We start from the raw sequence: 21,433 nt of genomic DNA, 5'->3' as shown, positions 1-21,433 counted from the left end.
TTAGCCTTAATGGCTCATCATGCTGACCTGTGGGTTTCTTGACACTGGTAACGCGACGCAACATCATGTCAACAGAGGTCCTGCTCTGCAAATACGCAATATTCGGTTTTAAGCTGTCGACCGCAATCTTTCTTACGTAAGGTCGATCCGCCGTGATGAGTCCACCACCTGCTGGTCATTTAATAACCTTTCAGCAGTTTTTTTTCCTGCTCTTCCGTGGATCTTTTTGAAGGTCACGGCTTTGATCCGGGTTGCACTTGTTCAGGTGCTAAACGTATTAAAGGACTTCATAATTCTCGCCCCCGCTCGTAACGGGGCGGCACTGGCAGGGCAGCGGAGTCCGAAGCCACAGAGCTGAAAAGCACATGGAGCAGAAGCGTCTCCGTTAGGTGCAGTAAATTCCTGCTTTACATTCCTCAACAACAGTCGGAGATTGCTACATGCTACCACAGGCCATTTGCTGCCGCGGCTCCGGTGTTGATATTAGCTACAACACACCTACGCATGCTAGCCAGGAGACCAGTAAAGCCGCCGCAGAAGGACATATATCTCTCTACTGTTTGGATAGTTTCAGGACACATCTGTGTGAGGCTCTCACAAGTGAAAAATTCATTCTTTCATTTGTTTCTACTGAATAATTTGACAAAACCGTTGTTATAATCACCTTTCTTCTTCAGTTTTAGGTTTTTTTTGAGTGTATGCTAGAAGGTTAGACACATATTGTGAAGTTCTGCATGAGCATTATCATGTCTGGAGAGACAAAATATGAAAGTGGAGGTTTAAAAAGTTTTATTGGACCTGACCTGTCCCAATGAGTCTAAATGGCTAATGGTGTGACTAGAATAGTCTTCGCTTTAGAGTATTTTACATTACAACCATAGGACCCCCCCCCCCCCCCCCCATTTCTGCTGCTCGAACACAAGTATGAATATTATTTGAGATCAGCTTTGTTTATTTTTGCTCAGTCTGAGAAGTCACTTACACGATTGAGACAAATTAACCAAGAAAACTTGACATCATCTCCCCGCGCGGCGTTTGAAGTGGGCGCCGCCGCCGAACGCGAGGCGGCGGGTTTTCATTGGATCGCTGCGGGGTCTTAAATGACACCGTGGTGATCTCAGAGGGGCGCCTGCAGACTGTCAGCGGCGTGATGAAATTATACGGCCACATTTTGGCTGGGGTTTGGCTGGGGGCCTGGAAGAAGTGCTACGGCGCTCTGGCAGCGTGGTTTGAGTGTTTTGGTAATCAAGAAGTATGTAAACAGGCCGATGAGCGCATCCTCACTCATCCGTGCCGCCGTCCGCCCGACATACGAGGGGGTGTTTGACACAGAAGGCGATCCTGCCAAAGTTAAATATGAAGCAAATGGCGTGCTCCTCATCCTCGCAGCTTTACCCAGCAGCCTCGTTGGCTCTTCACGCTTTTATGCCCTCATAACTCTCTCTGCAAAGTCTCCAGAAAGCCATTAGTGCCCCCCTCTCGCCCAACATTCTTCCTCCCAAAACATGACATGATGGACACATTAACACCCCGTCACACCAAATTGAGCACAGCATCCGCATAGGCGGAAGGAAACTGCGGGAAAGTCAAGGAATGTGGCCGTGGACAGGAGGGGAGAGAGGAAGAGGAGCGGAGTCTGCGATCAAATACGAGTATTCCTTAATGGAGCGTCACTAATGTCGATTGTTTTTTAATTGTCTCAACACATTTGCGCTACACAAACTTCCTGTCACGGTTAAATGGGGCGTGACGGGGGAGTCGGCGCGTAGGAGGATTAAAAAATGCACAAATTCAAACCTTTACTTATCAACAAATAGGTTTCTATGAGGAAAGAGTCGGGGATTGAGAGTTAAAACAGGTTTTCCTACTTCTGTAGGGGTGGGCCGCCTGTTTTTCTTTTTAATTTACAGACCAAAGTTCTAAATTGGATCGTTTTAAACAAGATTTTCTTGTCTGGGCAGTTTTCTACCCACGGTTTGTGGTGGTGTTTGGTAGTCCCCCTTTTCACCAGAATGGGATATTCCACCCTTTGGAGGCACGATTCCACCAACTTGGGCGTAAATGATGACTTTAGTTGAGTGAGAAATCACACTGCTGGAGGTGTAGCTGCTCCCAGGACAACTGAACCGGTAGCTTAGCTACTAAATGTTGGCTGAAATCGACAGTTATCTTGATGGCGGGTCTGTTTTTGTGCAGTCTGATGTCTGCCTGACTTGGCCTAATAATGTTTCTCTGGTGTACATTACGGTTAATTGAAATGCAGCAGCTGTCAGAACGATTCCATGCTGATGTTTGTAACTTGGCAGGGGAGGATTACACTCGGCCGCACTCTGGCGTGCCCCCACTCCCCCAGATCTCCGTCTTGAGAGTTGTTATTTCTGCCAAACGCCAACAGGAAAACTGAAAGTCTGACAGAAAGCAAAGCTGCAGCTCTTGGGTTCAGATCCAGCCGCCCAGCTGTCCGCAGCTACTGCGGGCGTTTGTGGGGGGCGGACAGACCCACTCTTCCGGGATCCACTGGACCTCGGCTTGGTCGACCCTCTGGAGGTCGGCCTTCAGCTCTCTGAACGCCGCCGTGACGTCTCCATTGACGATCACCTTGTCGAACAGGTGCCCACACAGGTTCTCCATGGTTTCAGCCAGATCGATCATGTTCTCGAAGTCCTCCTCCTGCCAGGAGAACATACCAGGAGGGTTAAAATGAGTTTTCATAGAGTTCCTCTTTTATTTCACTGCTGTAGGGAATTAAACCAAGAACCTGTTTGAAACCCAACAAAAGAGCAGCTTAAAGAAGAAAGTGAGGAGCAACAAGGGTGCTGTAAGCCTGTTGTGGTGCTGAACACACTGCAGCTGGACTGGGACGCAGATGTGTGACCTCACTGGTTTTAATAAGGGCAACATGGGCAGGTAGGTCAAACAGTGATGGACAGGCCAGATGGGCGTGATAAAAGCGACCCGCTGTTTCTCACACACCGCCCCTTTTCTTCTTTTTATTACCTCAAATGTCAACTTTTGGACAACAGGTCCCACCCGTGGGTTCTATTGGGAACATCAGCCGCCCCACCGGCAGCCCTGGAACTCCCCTTGTCTTGTAAAAAAGTCCCAGGTCAACCACGTGGAAGACAGGACACGACATGGAACAAGCACCTCACACCTTCACACGTGTCGCTAACATGCTCTGAGTGTCTCACTGAGAAGGTCCTGACTGCGCTCTTGTCCTCCTCGTCGCAGATGAACTTTGCCCTCCGTCTGGTCAGCCGCAGCTCCTCGATGCGCGGCGGCTTCACGAACACCACGTACGGCATGAACTCCAGCGAGTACACGCGCTTTATTTTCTGCGGAAGGGGAGTAGGCTGAGTGACTTTCACAAAGGCAAAAAATAGAGTTGAGAAGAATTTTAGCCAACTTGGATCAATCAAGCTTTTGGGGAGTTTGAGTCCGTTCTTAAAATACACGTCAAATTAAATTACAAACGCTGCCAGCGAATGAGGTTTTTGTCGAAAAGAAGTTAAGCGGGGACTGGACTATTCTTGGTTTGAGAATTTTTTTTTGCTTGTCTGTGTAAATGCTTCGCAACTAAATGGCTTGAGTTGAAATTCTTACTTCTGTTCGCTGTTCCGTTCTTTTTTTTTACGTGGATTGAGACCTTTGCATAGAAATTAGCCAACAGGTATTACAGGAAAAAGATCGTTGTGTATGTCCAAGACCACTAGATGGCGACTGGTCTTTATTGCTTGTTTGTGTCGGGCTGGCACGTCTTCGGACACTAACGCTTCGGTTTAAAGTTCAGAAGAGCAGGCGAAGAATAACCTCACAGAGTCTTGTGGACGATCAATTAATTTGACGAAAGATATTTATTCGATTTGTTCGCTTACACTCGGGTGCACGTCCAGGAGGCACACCTTGCCCTCGGCCATCACCGTGCGCACGGAGTCCACGCTCGTTCCGTAGTAGTGCCCGTCGTATCGCCCATATTCTATAAACCTTTTAAAAACAGATGGTATGAAATGATAAATCGGCAGAACTGGTGGATACTGGTGCGCGCCGTACCTATTACTGAGGATGTACTCTTCAAACGCGTGCACTGAGAAAAAATGGTAATCCACCCCTTCGCTCTCCTGCTTCCTCTTCTCTCTGGTGGTGTCTGAAAGGACAGAGGGGGCTTTAAAAGAGATCAGAAACCGCCGAGCTCGCAGGAAGTAAATGCACATGTGTCTTACACGGTACGGTGACGCCATAGCGGTCAGGATCGGATATTAGAAGCCTCCTCTTCAGCTCATTAACGCCAACGCCGTCGGGCCCTTGGGATAAAGTACAATAGGCCATGTTCAGCGTGCGGGCAACTCATTCCAAACCGTGTCAGTATGTGCGTTCATGTTTTGCTCATGATCAAATAGCTCCAGCGAGGTTAGCGAGCTGGTGACACATCTGTCTCCATCATCAGAGCAGAAGGGAGGAAGCATGAGAGAATCGGACAGACGGAGCTCTGATTTCATACTGATTTGGAAATGATTCTCCACACGGCACCGCTCTTTTTCTCCATCCCTGTAGCTCTCTGTAGGACAGTAAATGCTCCCGTGCCCTCTGGTAATTCCATAGATTCAAGTCTAAACGTGTCATTAATGTCGGAAGAGGAAACACCCCCTCACAAGGCCTTTGCATTGACCTCCATTAACAACGTATGTCTAAGCGTTGCCTTAAACTTCACCTTAGCCATTAGCGTCGAGGGGCCCAAAAAATCACTGTGATCACGTGAGGTCAACAGTTCTCGGCTTCTAACTATTTTTCCACTTCTCAAAAAAAAGGAGCGTTTCCACCGAGCGCGACGCCTGGATCCAGTTTGGAACGTTTACTGGTCGTTGCAGGCGGTTTCAGCTTGTGAGAGACTAAATTTAATGCCCAGCTCAACCGCTACACGCTGTCGCGTTGCTACGCTGTCACAGTAATTATGTTGGCAGCGCAGCTATCTGCCTCCCTCTCACATGCGGAAACGGAACACGCGCAGTTCCAAACCATAATGAACCAGAACTCTGCGATTTAGCGGAAACGTGGTCGAAATGCTCGGTCAGGAATTGTTGTGTAGCTGACAACAGAACCAGCCGATCGGGAACTCTTCCATCATCGGACCGTAACGGTGGAACAGTCGATGACGGGAGGGTCCCTAGCAGCACCTGGTCCAGCTGGAGGATTCTTCCCGTTCAAAGAGGTTCTATCTGCCACGCATGCTCCCTCTGGGGGTCGGGTTCTGAGTTTCTATCAATCTTGGTGTAACAGATGCTTTATGAATAAAGCTGAACTGACTAGAATAGTAAAAACAGCCATTCGTTGGGACTCCACCTACTTCGCTTTTAAAGTTATCGATAGCTGCTCTGGAAGTTGCCGTGAATGTTTTTATTTAACTTCATGTTGTCGACGAAAGGAGAGGCCCTGATTGGGCCAAGAAACCTCTGATTGGTGGGCGGCTTGACGGCAAGACCGGAGGGCAGAGCTGGATTGTTTCCCCAATATGATGAAAATGAGTAAAAAATAGATTGTTTGACCCCACACAGAGAGTAAAAGACGTCAGGACCCTGCATGAACACGCACGCACGCACACACACACACACGCACACACACTGTAGCATCTGGGATTCTCTGAGCTGCTCTCTGCGGTTCGGCGTTGCATCAGATGCTAAATGAGCTCCGTCTGAACCCTGACAGTCGGATTCCTGACATACCTGCCTTTTCCATCACAGTGTTGCATGAGCTCAATACATTACCAAATATCAGGTTTATAGAGTCTGCGCTCGTACGCCGCTGATGTCTTTCGCAGGACAACTGGAGCAGAGTCTCATCAGACTGGGCGGATTTTCTCCCCTGACCTGTTTTGATTTTTTTCAAGAACTGCAGGATCTGTAGGGCTCAGAGGGGCCTGGCGGGCCCACAACCTTTCCTAAAGGCACAGAGGTCTATTATTTCATTTAAAGTACACACACAGTACAAACAAAATGCTGTATATATTTCCAGCGAGGCCAAATTTGACACAGCTGGTTCCAGTTTAGCGATGGAGGATTTTCCATATATAAACCTCATTGCCAATAAGCTATAGATTCCTAATGATGATCTCTGCTCGATGGAGAGCTTGAAAAAAAAAGTAGCAAACCGGAGTCAAGGTAAGCTCTGACTCAATTAAAGACATCTAAATCTAAATCCAGGCTGTCTTAGCTGTTCTAGTTTGATGATAAAATACTTGGCTGACATTGAGAAGGATCATGCTCTCGATCCGCTCGATCCGATTCTCTTCCTTCATCTATTATTCATCCCTCCTGCCTGGGTCCCTCCTGTTCCATCTTTAATCCGAGGGGCGATCCAGGGTAACGTGGTGTTAAGAAGGCCCTCGCCGGCGTTCCCGCGGGTGTGACGGACGGTCTTCAAGACACTTTACACAGATGTTTCCACCCACACTGTTTCTTTTGCTCATACCCACCGACCAGAACGACCAGACGGTGCCCGTCCTCGGGGTCCCTCCGATAGGGGATCACCTCTCTGTAGGTTGGGGGAGGATTTGAGCCATTTACCCCCGTGCTCCACCTCTTGGCTCGCGCCGCCTCCCTGACCCAGCTGCTCTTCCTCCCGAGTCGGAAGCTCCGTCGTAAACCGGCTGGGTGTGAGACAGAAGGATCGGTCAGGTGTGTGGCTGAAAACTCCAAATCAATGTAAACAAGTTGTTGCAGTCACCCCCGCGTCCTGTTTGTGTTCATGCTAGCCGCCGTTCAGCGCGGGGAAAAAAACCAAATAGTCCCAAAAGGTGCCATCGTCGGTCCCAACTAAGCCTTGTTTCTAAATGAGTGTGCAGTTGTTTAGTTATTATGGTATTACCATTTTTGATCCATCAATTTCTTTGTTTTTTGGCAGAATTTTCATGTATTAGCTTAGCGTCACATCAATCTTTGTTTAACACTAATCGTTGGAGCTCTTTAGATGCTAATTCTTTGAAATTTCGTGACATTATGCGAGCGTTCTTTAGGAATATTATTATTAAACTTTTTCATTTTTGTTTTAACCACAGCCAGGTTCCATTTAAAGGTGCTTCCCTTAGCACCGGTGGCCATAAAAAGAATTAGCCACAGTAAGAGAGCGAAGCAAAACAGAAAAGCAAAACCCAATTTGCGAAACCACGAGCGCTGCCAGCTGCCACCCAGACTCCGAACAGCAGTCGGGAGACGACAACACCGTCCGTCACGCTTTGCTCGTGGGCTGCCCGGCAGCCAGCGCCTGCCATACATCTGCGGTCTGGCCCGGCTCTGCGGGCTGGACTCGTTCTCGTGATGTAAACCGAAGGTGGCAGGATTTATTTGACGTTAGCTGTAATTTCACTCTGTAAGCACATCTGTACGTTTCCTTTGCAGGAAAATGTAACTATTAGTTGACTCCTAATATTTTCTTCTTCTGTTTCAGTCTCAGTAAGAAACATCCCAACGTTTTGTCAATTAAGGTAAAAATATGCACTTTTATTGGCTGCGTGTCTCCGTCACGGTGACCGATCAGCGCATTAGTACTTGAATCCCTCGGCAGCCATGTTTTTCCTTTTTCACTACGGATCCTCCGGTGTTTCCATTTCCTCTCCCTCTCCTCTGATTGCTGTGCATTAGGTCGTCCGGCATCTATGAGGATTCATAATCCAGGCAGAAAGGAAACACAGGTCTTGAGCCACGTCCTCAGGTGGAGGCCGTCCCCAGATAAGAAGGAACCGAGGGATTATTAAATGCATATGGCCGAGCTAATCACTTTGCCTTATATGCACAAAAAAAGGATGATTTTTTTAAGTCAGCATGTATGCTTATAACATCCTGTGTCGCTCTATTTCACAAACATGTCAAGTGCATGAGATCCAGTCAGTGAGATCAGGACAAACGGAGTAATTGCGGAAGCTAAAAACCACATTAGCTGCTCCGGTCCACAGCTACAAATCTCCAAACCACAAAGCCGCGTGGTCTTCCGAACCGGTTTGTACAGAACGGATCATTTCTTCCCTCCATACTTTAATGTTAAATACATTTTCCAAAGTGGAAATGATTCTAATGTCAAGTTCATTCACTTTTAATTTAGCTTGTGTGTGATTTAACAAGCTAATTAAGAACTAATCAGCGTAAAATCAATAATTCTGAATTGTGGCTTTTGCTAAAGGACGCTTTGGCCGGAAGGTAGGGGTTAAAAAAGCTGTTTGATTGTGCTTATTCCACTCTGTTGCATTGCTGCATCCCTTTTCCTGTATCAGTGGGATTTCAGTGGAAAGAGTCTCACCGATGTGGATCCCAGTGATAGCTCCATAGTCCACGTCCTCCACAACTGGACAAACTGGATGGAAAAAAGAGAAAACGTGATGAAACTTTTGACAATGTAAATGTGTGTTTGAGTGTTCTTGATCAGGCTTGATCAGGTTTTAAAGTTGAGGTTAGAAGTGGGTTTGGATCAGGGTCAGGGTCAGGGTCCGGGTCAGGGTCAGGGTCCGGGTCAGGGTCAGGGCCAGGGTCAGGGCCAGGGTCAGGGCCAGGGTCAGGGTTAGGTTTAAGTGTTTGGTCATGATAGTCAGGGTTAGGGGCTTGAGAGTGTGTTGGGTCTCTAAATGTCCTCACAAAGACAGTGCAACGATGTGTGTGTACCTTCCATCTCATCTGTGGCGCATGTGGAGAAAACAAAAGAGACATGAGTGCAACGGCGGACGCTGGCCGCCGCCCTAAAAGCTGACCTGTCCACCTCCGAAAAGCAGTGAAAAGCTTCTGTTAGGACGCGTCACCTGGCGGTTCGACTCTGCGAGGCTTGAAGAGGGCTTTGGGTCGCTGCAGCGCAACTCTCCTGTTCCAGACAGAAACAAAAGCCTCGGTGATTCCTCGCAAACGTTCCGAGGCGCCGCGTTGAGGTCGGAGTCGCCCACCTCTGGTGAAGCTGCGTCGAGGGGACGAGCCCCGCGCGGCTGTGGCCGTCTCTCTGGTGACAGGCCTGCCACCAGGCCTCGTCCTCCGCGCTGACAATCTGGAGGACGTCGCCCCACCTGAAGGCCACGGCCGCTTCCTTGCAGGGGACGGCGGGATCCTGGCCGGGGTCGTAGTCGAAGAGCGCCCGGACGAACAGCTGAGGAGAGGAAACAGCCGGTAACAAAGGAAAAAGTGCCGTGTGTTTGGTCTGTTGCTCCACTCTTCGCCTTCTCCGTATCCCAGCAACGGACATCTGGTCCTTCTTCACATGTGATGGGGTCATTTTTTTAGCATTGACCACGATCATAGACGACGATTTGCCTTAATCCCCTTCGAATACTCCCTCAGTCAGACGGCTTCCAGCGTTGAAATCCAATGCAAGTGGCGTGCACGGTTCACGTGGAGGCTTGCGGCGGATGAGGCTTTTCCTGTGTAAAGCCCGAGTTCGGCCCGGGAGTAAACTTGGAGACAACAAACCGAGCGTTGCCAATTAAAACAGCAAGAAAAATCTGGAAGAGGTTTGCGAAGATGGTGCGCGTCCTGTCCTTGACTGTCTGGACGCGCTGCTGTAACCGCGGCAACGGCGAATACAACACACACGACACCGATGTGACCTGTTTTCACTCAACCGGGCTGCTCGGCGTCGCTACCTTTGGCTCATTTGGCGGCATTTCCTCCTTGGAGAAGGCGGGGACGATGGTGAACCTGACTTCATTCTGAGAACGAGCCTGCGCAGGAACAAACACAAATTCGTTATTCGGATGACGCTAGCTTCAAGATATCCCTTTAAATTGCAACTCTCGTTGGGGTCGGGGAGCGTTATCAGCTGAGGTGAGACGAACCAGAAGAGACGGGATTTCCTTTGGTTTCCTGTGCTCCAGCGAGACTCCGTTCACCTCCCTCAGCTCGTCCCCTTCGTGGATCAGACCTTTCAAATGTCAGAAAGCCCCCATCATGCTTCTGTAAATATGATCAAGTCATTCTATCAGTCTCATTTCTGGGCTCACCGCTTTTATCTGCCGGCCCTCCTCTCATGATCCTCGCCACCACGATGGCCCCGGTGGATTTATCCCTCTTTATTGTCGCCCCCTGAAGGATTCAAATGGACATAAAGAGGTCAAACACGGACAGCGAACGCATCGTGTTCCTCCAGAGCTGCTTTACTCCAGCAGAGGTTGTTCAGAGGAGACCTTCTGACCAGCTGCTTTCAAGCAACACACACACACACACACACACACACACACACACACACACACACACACACACACTGGAGAAGGTTATCTAAATCTACATGATGTTCAACAGATGCTTTTACGTGGAGAGAATCGAATCTTATCGGCTCCTCCGTGGGTGAAACCCGCCGTCTGGAAATCTGTAAGGTCCTGGATTGATCATCCGGTTTTGGGCTGGATACAAAAGTGTGTTCCATATTACGGACAAACACACAAACACGCCGCGGTGTGGAGTTTGTCTTTTAACAGACTGTTTCTCTGACTTGTAAGAGTTCCTAAGAAACCAGGGCCGAAACATTCAATGGAATTTTGTGCGAGGGAATATTGAACATGGTGCTACGGACCAGAATGGAAAGGTGGAACCCGGACAAGCGTTCGTTAATCTGTATGTTTATGGAGAATCTGATCTACGGTATATGTATAAAATGAATCTTTCCTCGGACAAATTTAGAGGATTTTGTGTCATTAGCGAAGGTATGTGCACTTTTGTACTTTCGATCAAGTGTCACTCAATCCAGGAACTTTCCAGATGCAACGACGGCTCGGAACAAAGTGGAGTTCTGCAGATTATCCCGGCGGGTTAAGGAAACCGGCAGAGATCAAAGGTGAACGGCGTTAAAACCGGAGGGGAGGTTAGGGAACTGTTCGAGCGGACGGCGGATTCAACACGTGCAGGCGCACAAAAAGACAAAGAGTGAAGTTGAAGACAAATATCCGGAGCGGGAGATGATCCAGGCCGGGACGGGGCCACACCCTTACAACAAAAACAGTCCGGATCACCAGAGTGGCTCCGTCTCGACTGTCACAGCTTAGCTCCTCTGATCGACGTGCGATAATTCGGAAAACTGGAGAAATTTGGGAGCGTCCATGAAAATCCTCTTCGAGTCTCTCTTCCCGAGAGGAGCCCCCTCCCCACCACCCCCTTCCCCGGGAGGCGATTGGGATGATTGGCTCTCTCGCCAGGGCTTAGATAAGAAGATTGATCGCATTCTTTGAAAGCGGTATCAATGTTCTTAAGTTCTGGCAACCGCGGCCGCCTGCCTTTCCAAGAACTGATGCAGCAAACCGACAGAGACATAAATCCCGTTTCACATGTTTACGGACCAGCGGCTCTTTGGTTTTGACCAGGCTGACGAGTTTGAAGGAGTCGTCCTCCTCCTCCAGGACGCGGTCGGGCACAGGCGGTAAGGCGGGCTCAAAGTCCCGCTGAGCCACGGCGTCGTGCACGGACAGGAAACCCTGGAATGGAGACCGGAAGTCAGGTTCAGGTCACCACACACACGACTCTGTATCAAGCCTGCATCTCACACCATGACCCAGTGAACTCTGCTCGTGCGCGCTGGACCTCACACACGCAAATGTCATCACATTTCCAGCGTTGGACGGTAACCTGACATGACCGTCGTGCCCAGAAGGTTCGTGTTTTCTGGATAAACAAGCCCACGCACAAGCGGCTCCTTCATGAAGCGACGGGGGGAGCGTCTGCTCATCCACTCATCCACCCGTCAGCCAGCCCAGACGTCCCTCGGCGGCTGCTCGGCTAGCAGCCCGCCAGCGTCTGACCGACGTGTCGGAGGTTCGTTTTCAAAGCACAAGCGCTAATTTGCAGGTTGTTACTGCAGCCAGGCCGTGTTGAGTATGTGTGAGCTGCTGCTCTGGAGCCAAGAACAAACGGGTCATTACAACGGTTCAAACAGGGCTGGTAGCTTTCTGCTGGCGTTTCAGCTCTCTCTCTGTGTGTGTGTGCGTGCGTGTGTGTGTGTGTGTGTGTATGAAACATGCATTGAAATCTGGGCCTCCACACACGAGAGCGCTAATAAACACAAACTGGGGGTCGATAGGTGCGGTCCGCAGATGTCAGCAGCTTTAAGCAGACTGACGCGCCGAAGTCAACGTCAATAACATCTACACGTGGGTCGGTCTGTCGGTCCGTGCGACCAGACAGAGGAAACACGACTGTCCCGGGATCAGCGTGTTAAATTGTGGTTACACGAGGGAAAGAAATGCTCCGTTTGGTGACTACACGCGTGCATATGTTAGCTGTTAATCTGCGTAAGTATGTGTTTGTGTGTGTTTTTGAACAAAAATCGAACCCACGGTCAGCGTGTAATATGTTTACAGGCGTGTCACGATCAGTTTTGTATGAGATAAGCGGCAGCATCATCACGTCTCCGCAGGACAGATGTGCAAGGTGAGGTGTTCGAAATCTTCACGATGATCAAAGAATAATCAAGGAAAACGGCGCCCGGAAGCTGGACGAAAAGTTTCCATTACAAATGTTGGCGCTAGGCTAGGTGGCTACCAAAATCATTGTCAAGGGCAGAAAATTCCAAATGTCTACATTCATTTTCTGTATTTGGGACTCTTATGATGTTAGAACTTGAACCGAATTGTTAAAAAAAAAGTATCCGTTGAGTTTATTGTCCAAAAATGTGCAAAGTTGAAGTATCATTCACCTTAAAGTGAGGTTTAGAAATCAGGGCAGCTAGTTCTCTGGCTTCCTCCCTCCAGTATCGGTGCGTCAGCTCCTCGGCTAACTGGGAGAGAGAGAAAACGGGACCCATTTAGAGGTATAATGTTGAAATAAATATTTGAAAATTCAGCGTTTGTCTTTGGACGGAGCTCGATGCTAACTAATTAGCCCATGTTCTCTTTGTTTAATTGTCGTTAACAATGGGGTCTTGAATGTGTGAGGCTACTATGCGATTGTGGAACGGAGCAGCGCTGACACTCGTCACGTCGAGCGAACCGCGGTAATGACTGCTTCAAGATGTCGAAGCAGCGCGGTGGAGGTTCATTAGTTTCCACTGTGAGCAAACAGAAGCCTCTCTGAGGGGAAACAGGCCCCTGGTTTGGCCCTACCAGCGGGCCCTGGTGATTTAACCCAGGCGGGGGGAGGCGGGGAGAGGCTGTCGAAGTGAATCTGAGGCGAAGGGAGTGAGGGGAAGGAGAGCAGTACGTGGGAGAGAATATAGAATATGGGGGGGAGATAGACGGTATGGAAACATGGAGGGGATACAGCAGAAACAGGAAACTGGGAAACCACACAGAAAATGCAAAGATAAAGTCAGGAGGAGGCACGAGGACCGGAGCGCCGTGGTGCCACAGGCGCAGAGGAACAGCGCTGGAAACAAACAAATGCTGAAACTCTGGCTGGTGCGCGGACAATGATTTTAGCAGCGGTTCTGGCCACACGGGCCGTCCTCGATGACCTCACTGCTTTCAAACATCTGAGCTTCGAAAGGGTTCTGAGAGTCGGAAAGAATGCGCATCGCTCTGGCGCGAGGAAGTCCTCTCCTTATCAGAGGAAGCGGCCGGAGCGGTGCAACGGATCCTCCGCCCTCCGACGGGGTCACTCACGTCCGAGGCCAGGCCCGCCGCGTGCTCCCGGGCCGGGAGGAGGCCCCGCTTCTCGAAACGCCTCAGGCACTCGTGGATCTGTCAGCACAGCATCAGAACAGAGGTTTTCTGCAACTTCTAATAAACTCACGATCGTAAAACATCATTTATGGAACAGCCTGGGACGAGCCAGAACATTTGAACACGAGTAGTAGCTGCCGTCGGAGTAGTTTCCAGTTAAACCCGAGCGGATGATGGCGCAATTATTTCCTACGCTGATATTAGTGGGAGAGAAAAAAGAGCAGATGTGGAGCTCAGAGTCGTCACCTTGAAGAGCAGATGGAGCTTCTTCTCCATCAGCACGCTGTGGAGGAACCTGTAGTCCTCCTCTCTGTCCATTTGACTCTCCTTCCTCGACATGATGGAGGACAGCAGCTACACACACACAGACACACCTAATAACACTCCATCAACACCTGTTACACAGTCCCTCTTCAAAGGTTATGAGGAACAGGTCAAGAACTCTAAGCGAGGGTTCGAAGGTTAAATAGAGGGCGTGATGACAAAGATACCGCATGGAAAAGCCTTTAAAGTTTTCACTGTTATGGCACCAGCGCTTCATTTTCCACTGATGTGAGTGTTTTAATATCAGGGGATGATATAAGAGGTGCAGAAGGGAAAAAAACAACGGGCCAACCTGCTACGCTTTGGACGCAACTCCGTCTTCTGTTCTCCTCACTCTGGAAATAATTAAAAAATTACATTGAAGCCTTTGGTATATCCAGAAATCATGTTTGGTTATCTGTTCCAACATGTATTTGTTTACATCATCCCAGATGGTGGATGGAGGATTAAATGACGCGAAACACAAAAACGCGCGGCCCAATACTGCCCCCTCACGTTCAAGTGAGATGACTGCATGCCAATTAATTGTGTTTTTTCCCCCATAATATGAATATTTTACCATATTATAGGCCTCAGTACCTGTGAAACGATGCAATTTAACACACTTTGTTGTAACAAACGTTTTTTAGTTTTGAATTGAAACAGCTCAGTGTAGACTAAAATGTTTCCTGACATTTAAATTAGAAGCAATAAGCAAACTTGCAAAACTGAAGCTTGACTCACCCAAGATTGCCCATTCAGTATCACTGAATATCCAAATTTTGGGAATATCAGCGTCCTCTTGTTATGCCAGTGCTCGAATGGCCTGACTGCAAATGATTGCAGAGGGTTTCTGAGCTGCTCAATGCGTCTGACCTAAATCAAGCATGAGGGTAATCAATAATACAATGTAGTAAAGTTGGTCAGCTCCACTTCTGGTAAATCGGTGGACCTATTTTCATTTTGGTTTTTGAAAAGTTGGGTCACCACATTTTTTTCTGAGGTCACACTTTTAATAGCAAAACGTGAGGTCAAAAGGGATTTGACAAAGCAGAATAGGCCTGCACCGTGGCCGTTTGGCATCATTCTAACCTCTAGGATGGCCAATTTATCAGTATGATCAATAAAATATTGATTATCGAGTCGACCCAGATACACAGCGCAGCGTGGGCGGGTCCTAAAAATATCCAGCCAATGAGATGCGGCCTGGAGAACTAATGGTTCCTTACTTCCTTTTCAGCTGCGTCACGTTATCTCAGACGGCTAGGCTAACTCCGGAAATTCAAAACAAAATTCAAAATAAAAGCACTACATTGTTCCGTTAGCGCTCGACATCGCTTTGCACATTGTCCCTTCATCTTTTTATTAGATATACCACACAAATATTGAAATATGGTCATGGTGAAGATTTTCAGGAAATGGCCGAGGAACAGATGATTTAATCCGTCGTGTGAAGGATCCTGGAGAACCCTTGAGCATAGGATCAAGGCCAAAAAGTAACCATCTATGTTATGTAGTCTATGTTATGTAGTCTTGTATTACTACTGCCTTGTACTGCCTGTACAATGTATATCCAGTATTTTTTATTGAAAGATTTGTCATCGTTGCTCGTTACAGTGCTCGTTTTTTTGTCAAGTTTTGATATTTGCAACTCGGTGGTTTATTTTGAAAAGCCAAACAGGAAGCAGATTTTCTAACTAAACATTACCGAGCCGACTCCTTCGTTTCCTCCCCGGTGCTCTCGGCAGAGTCAACGTCGGCTTAACCAAACGTTTACCGAATGTACATGTCAAATGATGCGCTGAGGGTGGTTTTTGGTCACGACCGCCCGCTATGCAGTGCTGGAACTTTGTGTTCAGCGTGTAGGCGTGTATTTTGCCGGACGGACGAAGTCTAGATTCCCCGAAAGCTGAAGAAAAGAGAAGTGTAAAAGCAGAGACAGAAGGCCACGGTTCGCACACACATCCCGCACATACATCACCACAGCCTTGATGGTGATGTATGCAAGGAAACCAACAAGAGTCAGCGATGGGTAAACCAGCCGCATGTGTTAATAGCAGTAACATTCGATAAGATATCATTTAATAATTTTATTTGACGTTTGGTTGTACAGATGGCTTCTGAAGAATTCGCTTCCCCTGTATGCTACTAGCTAGCTAGCACTTCAGTTGCCACCAGTTAATTTTTTTTTTTTTTTTTTTTTTTTTTAGATATTTAACGTTTTCCGTCGCCAGAAGGCTAAATTAAAACAAACCTCCAACTCGTTAACAACGCGTTTTGAATAATGAAGGTATCATTACTACACTATGCATTTCTTTGAGGTTTTTTTTTAAAATATACGGATTGAGGTTTGGTTTAAGCTAGCGATTGCTAATTAACCATTAGCCACCAGAATTATTTTTTGTAAAACAACGTAATTCAATCGTCTCTTGGGTTTGTCTCCACAGGTGTACCGACAGAAGGGATTCGCAGTCCTATCAGGTATAATATTTTTATTTGAATTGACCTGTCATCCTTATTCTACCAGTGTAATCGCCCATCACTATCACACAAACTATTACTTTTATTGGTCAGTCTGTAAATCATTGACAAGCCAGTGGTTCCATATCAAGGCTCCATATGTGCTGCAGAAAAGCCGATGATTCCGTGGTACAAATAAAGTTAATAGGTGCCCTTAAACCTTTATGTACTCTGCAGCAAATCTGACTATATAACTTTGATCTTGACTATATTACTTTGATCTAGGCCCATAAATATCAGCCAAAGAGCCAGTCTAGCAACCTTCACCGCTACGACAAGGTGCGAGATGGTCCATCAGACCCCACACCTCCTTACAAGATGCAGCGACGCTCAGATGAAAGTCCTGGCAGCAGACACGGAGACGGCGCCGGACACGGCAAGGCTAAACTCCCTCATGCCGTCAGAGGGAAAAACGGTAGGCTGAGATCGCGTGCTTGACCATTTCCTGTTAGTGATGAAATCATACAGCATACTGTGGTCAGCAGGGTTTTGCATACTATAGTTCTGTACTTTTGGTTATTTTCCAAATCCCAGCATAGTTTGCATGAAGAAGCAGGGCTGGAAATGGAGGGCATAGAGTCATTCTATTCAGGGATAAACACCTAAAGTCACAGTGGGATCTATTTTAAGGAGCATCTCCTCTAAATCTGCCTGCATCTGTAAGCCTGCGAGCGGTTGTCCTCCGCCGTCAGGTGGTAACGTACTATGTTTAATCTCCCGTTAATGTTTGCTGCCCACTGGGGGGGCTGAGCTTGAGGAACAGAGCAAAAGCAGAGAGTGGAGGGAGCCGGGCCCCGAGACGCTGCTGAAGTGAGTCAGTATTTTTTGGGTGTAAACGGTTTCTTTGTTGCAGGGACCAACGACTCGCCTCAGGAGAACTGTCACAACAACAGCTCCCACCATGGCTCGGACTTGCATGCCGCTCAGAGCAAGCCCGCAGAGAGGGTAGGACCAGAGTCTCCTAATGAGCCGCTGCTTTTTCTTTGTGTCATTCAGATTTTCTGGGTTGTTCTTGAGATAAAATCAGACTGGCTGCGACTTAAGAATGATTTATCAGACAACACTAGCAAACCAACAACCAACATTTGTCCAGAGAAAAGTCTTGTTGACGTTGAATTAGGATTAAAAATGCATCAAGATGTGCTGCTGTTTAGGCCAATGGGGCAGAAACGGCGTTATGGTGAGGCAGCGAGGGATATAAAACAGGGTCTCTGATGCCTCTGTTGCGTGTGTCCTCACCAGGACCCGGCTGATGACTGGACAGAACACATCAGCTCCTCTGGGAAGAAGTACTACTACAACTGTAGAACCGAGGTCTCCCAGTGGGAGAAGCCCAAAGACCTGTTGGAGAGGCAAGCACATTTAAATGTCAAAGAGAGCTTTTCATCCTTGTTTAATGGCTTCAGGATCACGGCGGGCTCGGAGTCACGGCTGCTTTCTGCTTCATCTGCTGCAGGGAGCAAAGACAGAAAGATTCAGTCAAGGTGGCGGGGAACAGCTTCCCCCGGGACATGGACTACAGACAAGAGGCCTTGCAGGACAAAGCCCCGTCCAGTAAATATGGCGCACGTCTCAGAACGACGCCCCCCGAAAGGTCGCTAACGCCTCCGTCCCTCGTCCTCTTCATCTCTGCAGAGACTTCAGGGGATCCGTCTACAGCATCCAACTCCAGCCATTCCGCCTCGTCCTCGTCCTCTCAGAGCTTGAACGCCGCTCCAGGTCCGGCCTCCTCCGCCCTGTCCTCCTCCTCCTCCTCCTCCTCCTCCTCTTTGATGCACGGGCCCCAGCCTGTGCAGTCGCCCTCTCCGACCCTGCTGCAGGACCCCGCCCTGCTGCACCAGCTGCTCCCAGCATTAAAGGCCACCCTGCAGATGAACAACGGCACCATGGACGTGGCCAAGCTCAACGAAGGTGGGGGCTCCGGCCGGTGGACCGTTGCTAAGAAATTATGCGTTTCCTGTCGTGTGTTGTCGCTCACTCACCTCCGCGTGTGTGCACGTTTCCTCTGACCCCCCCTCCAGTCTTGGCAGCTGCTGTCACCCAAGCTTCCTTGCGGTCTGTGCTTCATAAGCTGCTGGCTGCCGGACCCGCTTTCAACATCACTGCTCTGCTGTCCGCTGCTCAGCACTCCAACCAAGGTACAGCGGTCAAAACTCAACTTCCTGTTCCTTTCTAAGGATCCTGTGTGCGTTTTACGGTGGACTCCAGCTTCCACGTGCTTATTTTTGGCGCTTGTTATCACTAAAAGCAGGAGCAGGAACCCCGCAGATCGCAGCCTAACGCTGTCTCCCTATTTCAGCCCAGCACTCCAACCAGTCGCCCGTCTCTCTGACGTCGGACGCATCATCGCCGCGGCCGTATGTCTCGCCGCGCAACGGTACGCCGCAGAGCAGCCAGAAGTCCATCCACCCTGGCAGCGCGGCGTCCGCACAGACAAGGGTGAGGAGGCGGGAGCGTCGTCGCCGGGTTTTGTCACGTCTGCGTTTGTGTTTATGGTTCAGTTGTTGTTGTCTTCGCCTCTGCAGAGCGGCGCGTCTTCAGTCAAACAGAGGTCGGCTTCTGTGTCTCAGACGGCAGAGAAGCACCCAGAGGACCCCAGAACGATCCAGCAGAGAAGGTCGAGGACTTCCCAAACCCCTCAAATCTCAGTCCGTGTGGTCTTTACTAACCCCCCGGTGTCTGTCTCCAGCAGCCAGGAGATCCCGTGCTCAGGCTCAAACACATCCGGGGCTGTGTTGCCCCACCTGCCCTCCAGTAGCTCCGGCCAACCCCAGGCCGACGCCCCCAGCTCCTTCACCCCGACACTGGCAGCTCACTTCGATGAGAACCTGGTCAGGCACATCCAAGGGTGGCCTTCAGAGACCACTGAGAAACAGGTACGGTTGCTGCCTCTTGTCTTGCTCCCTTCTGCTGTTGCTCTTTACCTGACTGGAGAAACAACATCTTTAAAGTGGTCTCCACCCAGTTTCCTGACGTTTCCCGTCTTCCTGCTTGTTTTGGCCTCTATCGGCACACTTTAATAGCTCCTCCTTTAGCTAGAGGAATGTATTCTGTGGCTAAAAGCTTTCGGAGTTCCATGTGAGTGGTGTGGTGCTGGAAAACGTTCCAGCTTTGAACATAAAAGTCTCGAATAACCTCCTTCCCGCATCCGCCCGAGTCGAGCTGGCCGACAGCATCTCAGGAGATGTAGAGCCACGTACGCACGGGTGCGTTGAATAATTTAAGGTGGAAACAAAGCAGCGCCGCAGCGGGACGGTTTGCATCCAAACGGAAGGAGGCGGTCCACGGTGGCGTGGTCAGGTCAGGCTCTAAAGCGGCTCCTCTCTCACCGCCAGGCGGCCCGGACCAACGAGGACTTCCACAACATGGGCAGCTTGTACATGTCTGAGATCTGCACTGAGATGAAGAACCTCCGCTCGCTGGTCAGAGTGTGCGAAATCCAGGCCACGCTGCGGGAACAGAGGTGAGGCCGGCGCCGGATCCACTCAGAGAGCCGTGAAAACTCCCCCACCCCCTATTTTTACATTATTTTTTTTAATATGTATCCAGAATCCTGTTTCTGAGGCAGCAGAGCAAAGAGCTGGACAAGCTGAAGAACCAGAACTCCTACATGGTGTGAGCGTCTGGACTGGACCCGTTCAGGATCGGACACCAGCCCGAAGGCGCTCCTCCGTCCGGACAACCCGTCTTTTGCCCCCCCCCCCCCCCCCCCCCCCTTCCTTTTTATGATTAAAATTTGCTTTTTCATTGAACTTTCTCACAGTTAGACACTTTAGGCAGTGGACAAAGACCCGAGGCAGCACCGGGCACGCCGCCGCCGCCCTCGGGGTCGTTTCTGGTGTGGTTCTTTTGTGAACGATGGCGTCGAAAGATCAGCAGTTGTTTTGTTTTTTTTAACCCCTCCAGGCTTTTCACATGGACTCAGATCCACAGTTTGATGCGTTGATGTTGCTATTTTTAATCCTCTGTCTTCTGAAGCTGCCCCCCCCCCCACCCACCGTTAATGGTCCCTCTGGTCCGCAGGACTTCAGGCTAGACGCATCAACACTCCAGACAAAAAAAAAACCAACCTCGACATTTTCAGACCCTGTTTGGCTGCAGGAGGCGACTTTCTGTTTTGCTGTCTTTCTTTTTTTATAATGGTGAAGTTTGTGTTCCCTCCCACGATGGGGGGGCGTTCCATTCCCAGTGTGCATCTTAGCGAGGTGGAAAAACCGAATTTACAGTCGTGTAAAGTTAAATTATTGTTGAACATCACTGTTTCCTCCAATCAGAAAATATCAAAGACTTTGACAGAAAGATGAAAGACACATATATTTTTAAAAATAAACCAAGATTCCAACATTTCCTTCTGCTCCGACGAGCCGGATTAGTTTGTTTTTAGAAGAACGTCACAGTAACGTCACAATCTCACACTTCTGAACCCACAGAGCAACGTCAGTCACACACAGCTGTTCCCCGTCACACGTTCATGTTTGGGGTGGGTGGGGTGGGCTTTGGGGTCGGGGACTTTGTATCCTTCAAAATATAAAAAATAAATAAAATGTACCACATCTTTTCCATGACTTTTAATCGCTCGTCTGTTGGAGGCTTTGTGGGGAAATAGGTGAATAATGCATGAAGCACCTGCAAAACAAGTGGACTCGGGTTCGGGTGGCAGCTCTGGACAATGTCCGATCAGTCTCCACCCTCCCCCCCCCCCCAGGCTCCACGGTGGCGGGTTGGAACAAATCGGATGCAGTACGCTTGTCTGGCCACACGGTGGCAGCAGAGAGCAGGTATGCGGTTCTACAGAAAGGAAAAAAATCTTGTGTCCATTAAAGACCTGAAAGCGTGAGTAGACGGGTCGTTGAGGGCCTGGGTCATAGATCCAGAAGGATAAAGGACCTTCTGGGACATGAAAGACCTGCCTGACGTGGACCTTGGGTGAAAGACACCCGCTTGGAAAGTCTTTAAAGCACACCTGAGTTTTATGTGACATGAAACAGCCACACGCCTCTAAAT

The 21,433-nt window shown here is 49.1% G+C and overlaps 2 protein-coding genes and 1 long non-coding RNA gene across 7 annotated transcripts; 2 read left to right on the top strand and 1 right to left on the bottom strand.

The window, feature by feature from the left end:
• Positions 1–1,993: 1,993 nt before the first annotated feature.
• LOC101072285 (MAGUK p55 subfamily member 7-like) lies at positions 1,994–14,909 on the bottom strand. 2 transcript variants are annotated; one of them, XM_029830766.1, is made up of 19 exons: positions 14,654–14,909; positions 14,223–14,265; positions 13,853–13,960; positions 13,547–13,624; positions 12,643–12,723; positions 11,291–11,425; positions 9,962–10,043; positions 9,797–9,882; positions 9,605–9,682; positions 8,915–9,111; positions 8,777–8,835; positions 8,643–8,654; positions 8,284–8,337; positions 6,467–6,640; positions 4,221–4,301; positions 4,051–4,144; positions 3,876–3,984; positions 3,192–3,335; positions 1,994–2,670 (listed from the first exon to the last, which is right to left on the bottom strand). In XM_029830766.1, the coding sequence occupies exons 3-19, from the start codon at positions 13,943–13,945 to the stop codon at positions 2,440–2,442; spliced, it is 1,788 nt and encodes a 595-aa protein (XP_029686626.1). In that variant the 5' UTR covers positions 13,946–13,960; positions 14,223–14,265; positions 14,654–14,909; the 3' UTR covers positions 1,994–2,439. The 2 variants fall into 2 exon arrangements, with proteins under 2 accessions (XP_029686626.1, XP_029686627.1); XM_029830767.1 differs by lacking the exon at positions 8,643–8,654 and having other exon boundaries at positions 14,654–14,908.
• Positions 7,352–8,052, top strand: LOC115247885 (uncharacterized). The gene is made up of 2 exons (XR_003886951.1): positions 7,352–7,474; positions 7,632–8,052. It is a non-coding gene; the product is annotated as an uncharacterized lncRNA (long non-coding RNA).
• A 700-nt stretch (positions 14,910–15,609) lies between the features above and the next one.
• Positions 15,610–20,853, top strand: LOC101072071 (WW domain-containing adapter protein with coiled-coil-like). Of its 4 annotated transcripts, none has more exons than XM_011616678.2 (13): positions 15,610–15,941; positions 16,357–16,390; positions 16,655–16,844; positions 17,283–17,374; positions 17,672–17,781; positions 17,886–17,983; positions 18,065–18,340; positions 18,451–18,567; positions 18,729–18,868; positions 18,955–19,046; positions 19,119–19,305; positions 19,765–19,892; positions 19,979–20,853. In XM_011616678.2, exons 1-13 carry the CDS (start codon positions 15,901–15,903, stop codon positions 20,046–20,048), a joined length of 1,575 nt encoding a protein of 524 aa, XP_011614980.1. In that variant the 5' UTR covers positions 15,610–15,900; the 3' UTR covers positions 20,049–20,853. The 4 variants fall into 4 exon arrangements, with proteins under 4 accessions (XP_011614980.1, XP_011614982.1, XP_029686632.1 ...); XM_011616679.2 differs by having other exon boundaries at positions 15,611–15,941; positions 19,122–19,305; XM_011616680.2 differs by lacking the exon at positions 18,451–18,567.
• The last annotated feature ends 580 nt before the right edge of the window (positions 20,854–21,433 follow it).

The sequence above is a fragment of the Takifugu rubripes genome, chromosome 22 (assembly GCF_901000725.2).
Source record: "Takifugu rubripes chromosome 22, fTakRub1.2, whole genome shotgun sequence".
In the NCBI taxonomy this organism is placed as follows: Eukaryota; Metazoa; Chordata; class Actinopteri; order Tetraodontiformes; family Tetraodontidae; genus Takifugu; species Takifugu rubripes.
This window is presented reverse-complemented; position numbering and strand designations above follow the sequence as displayed.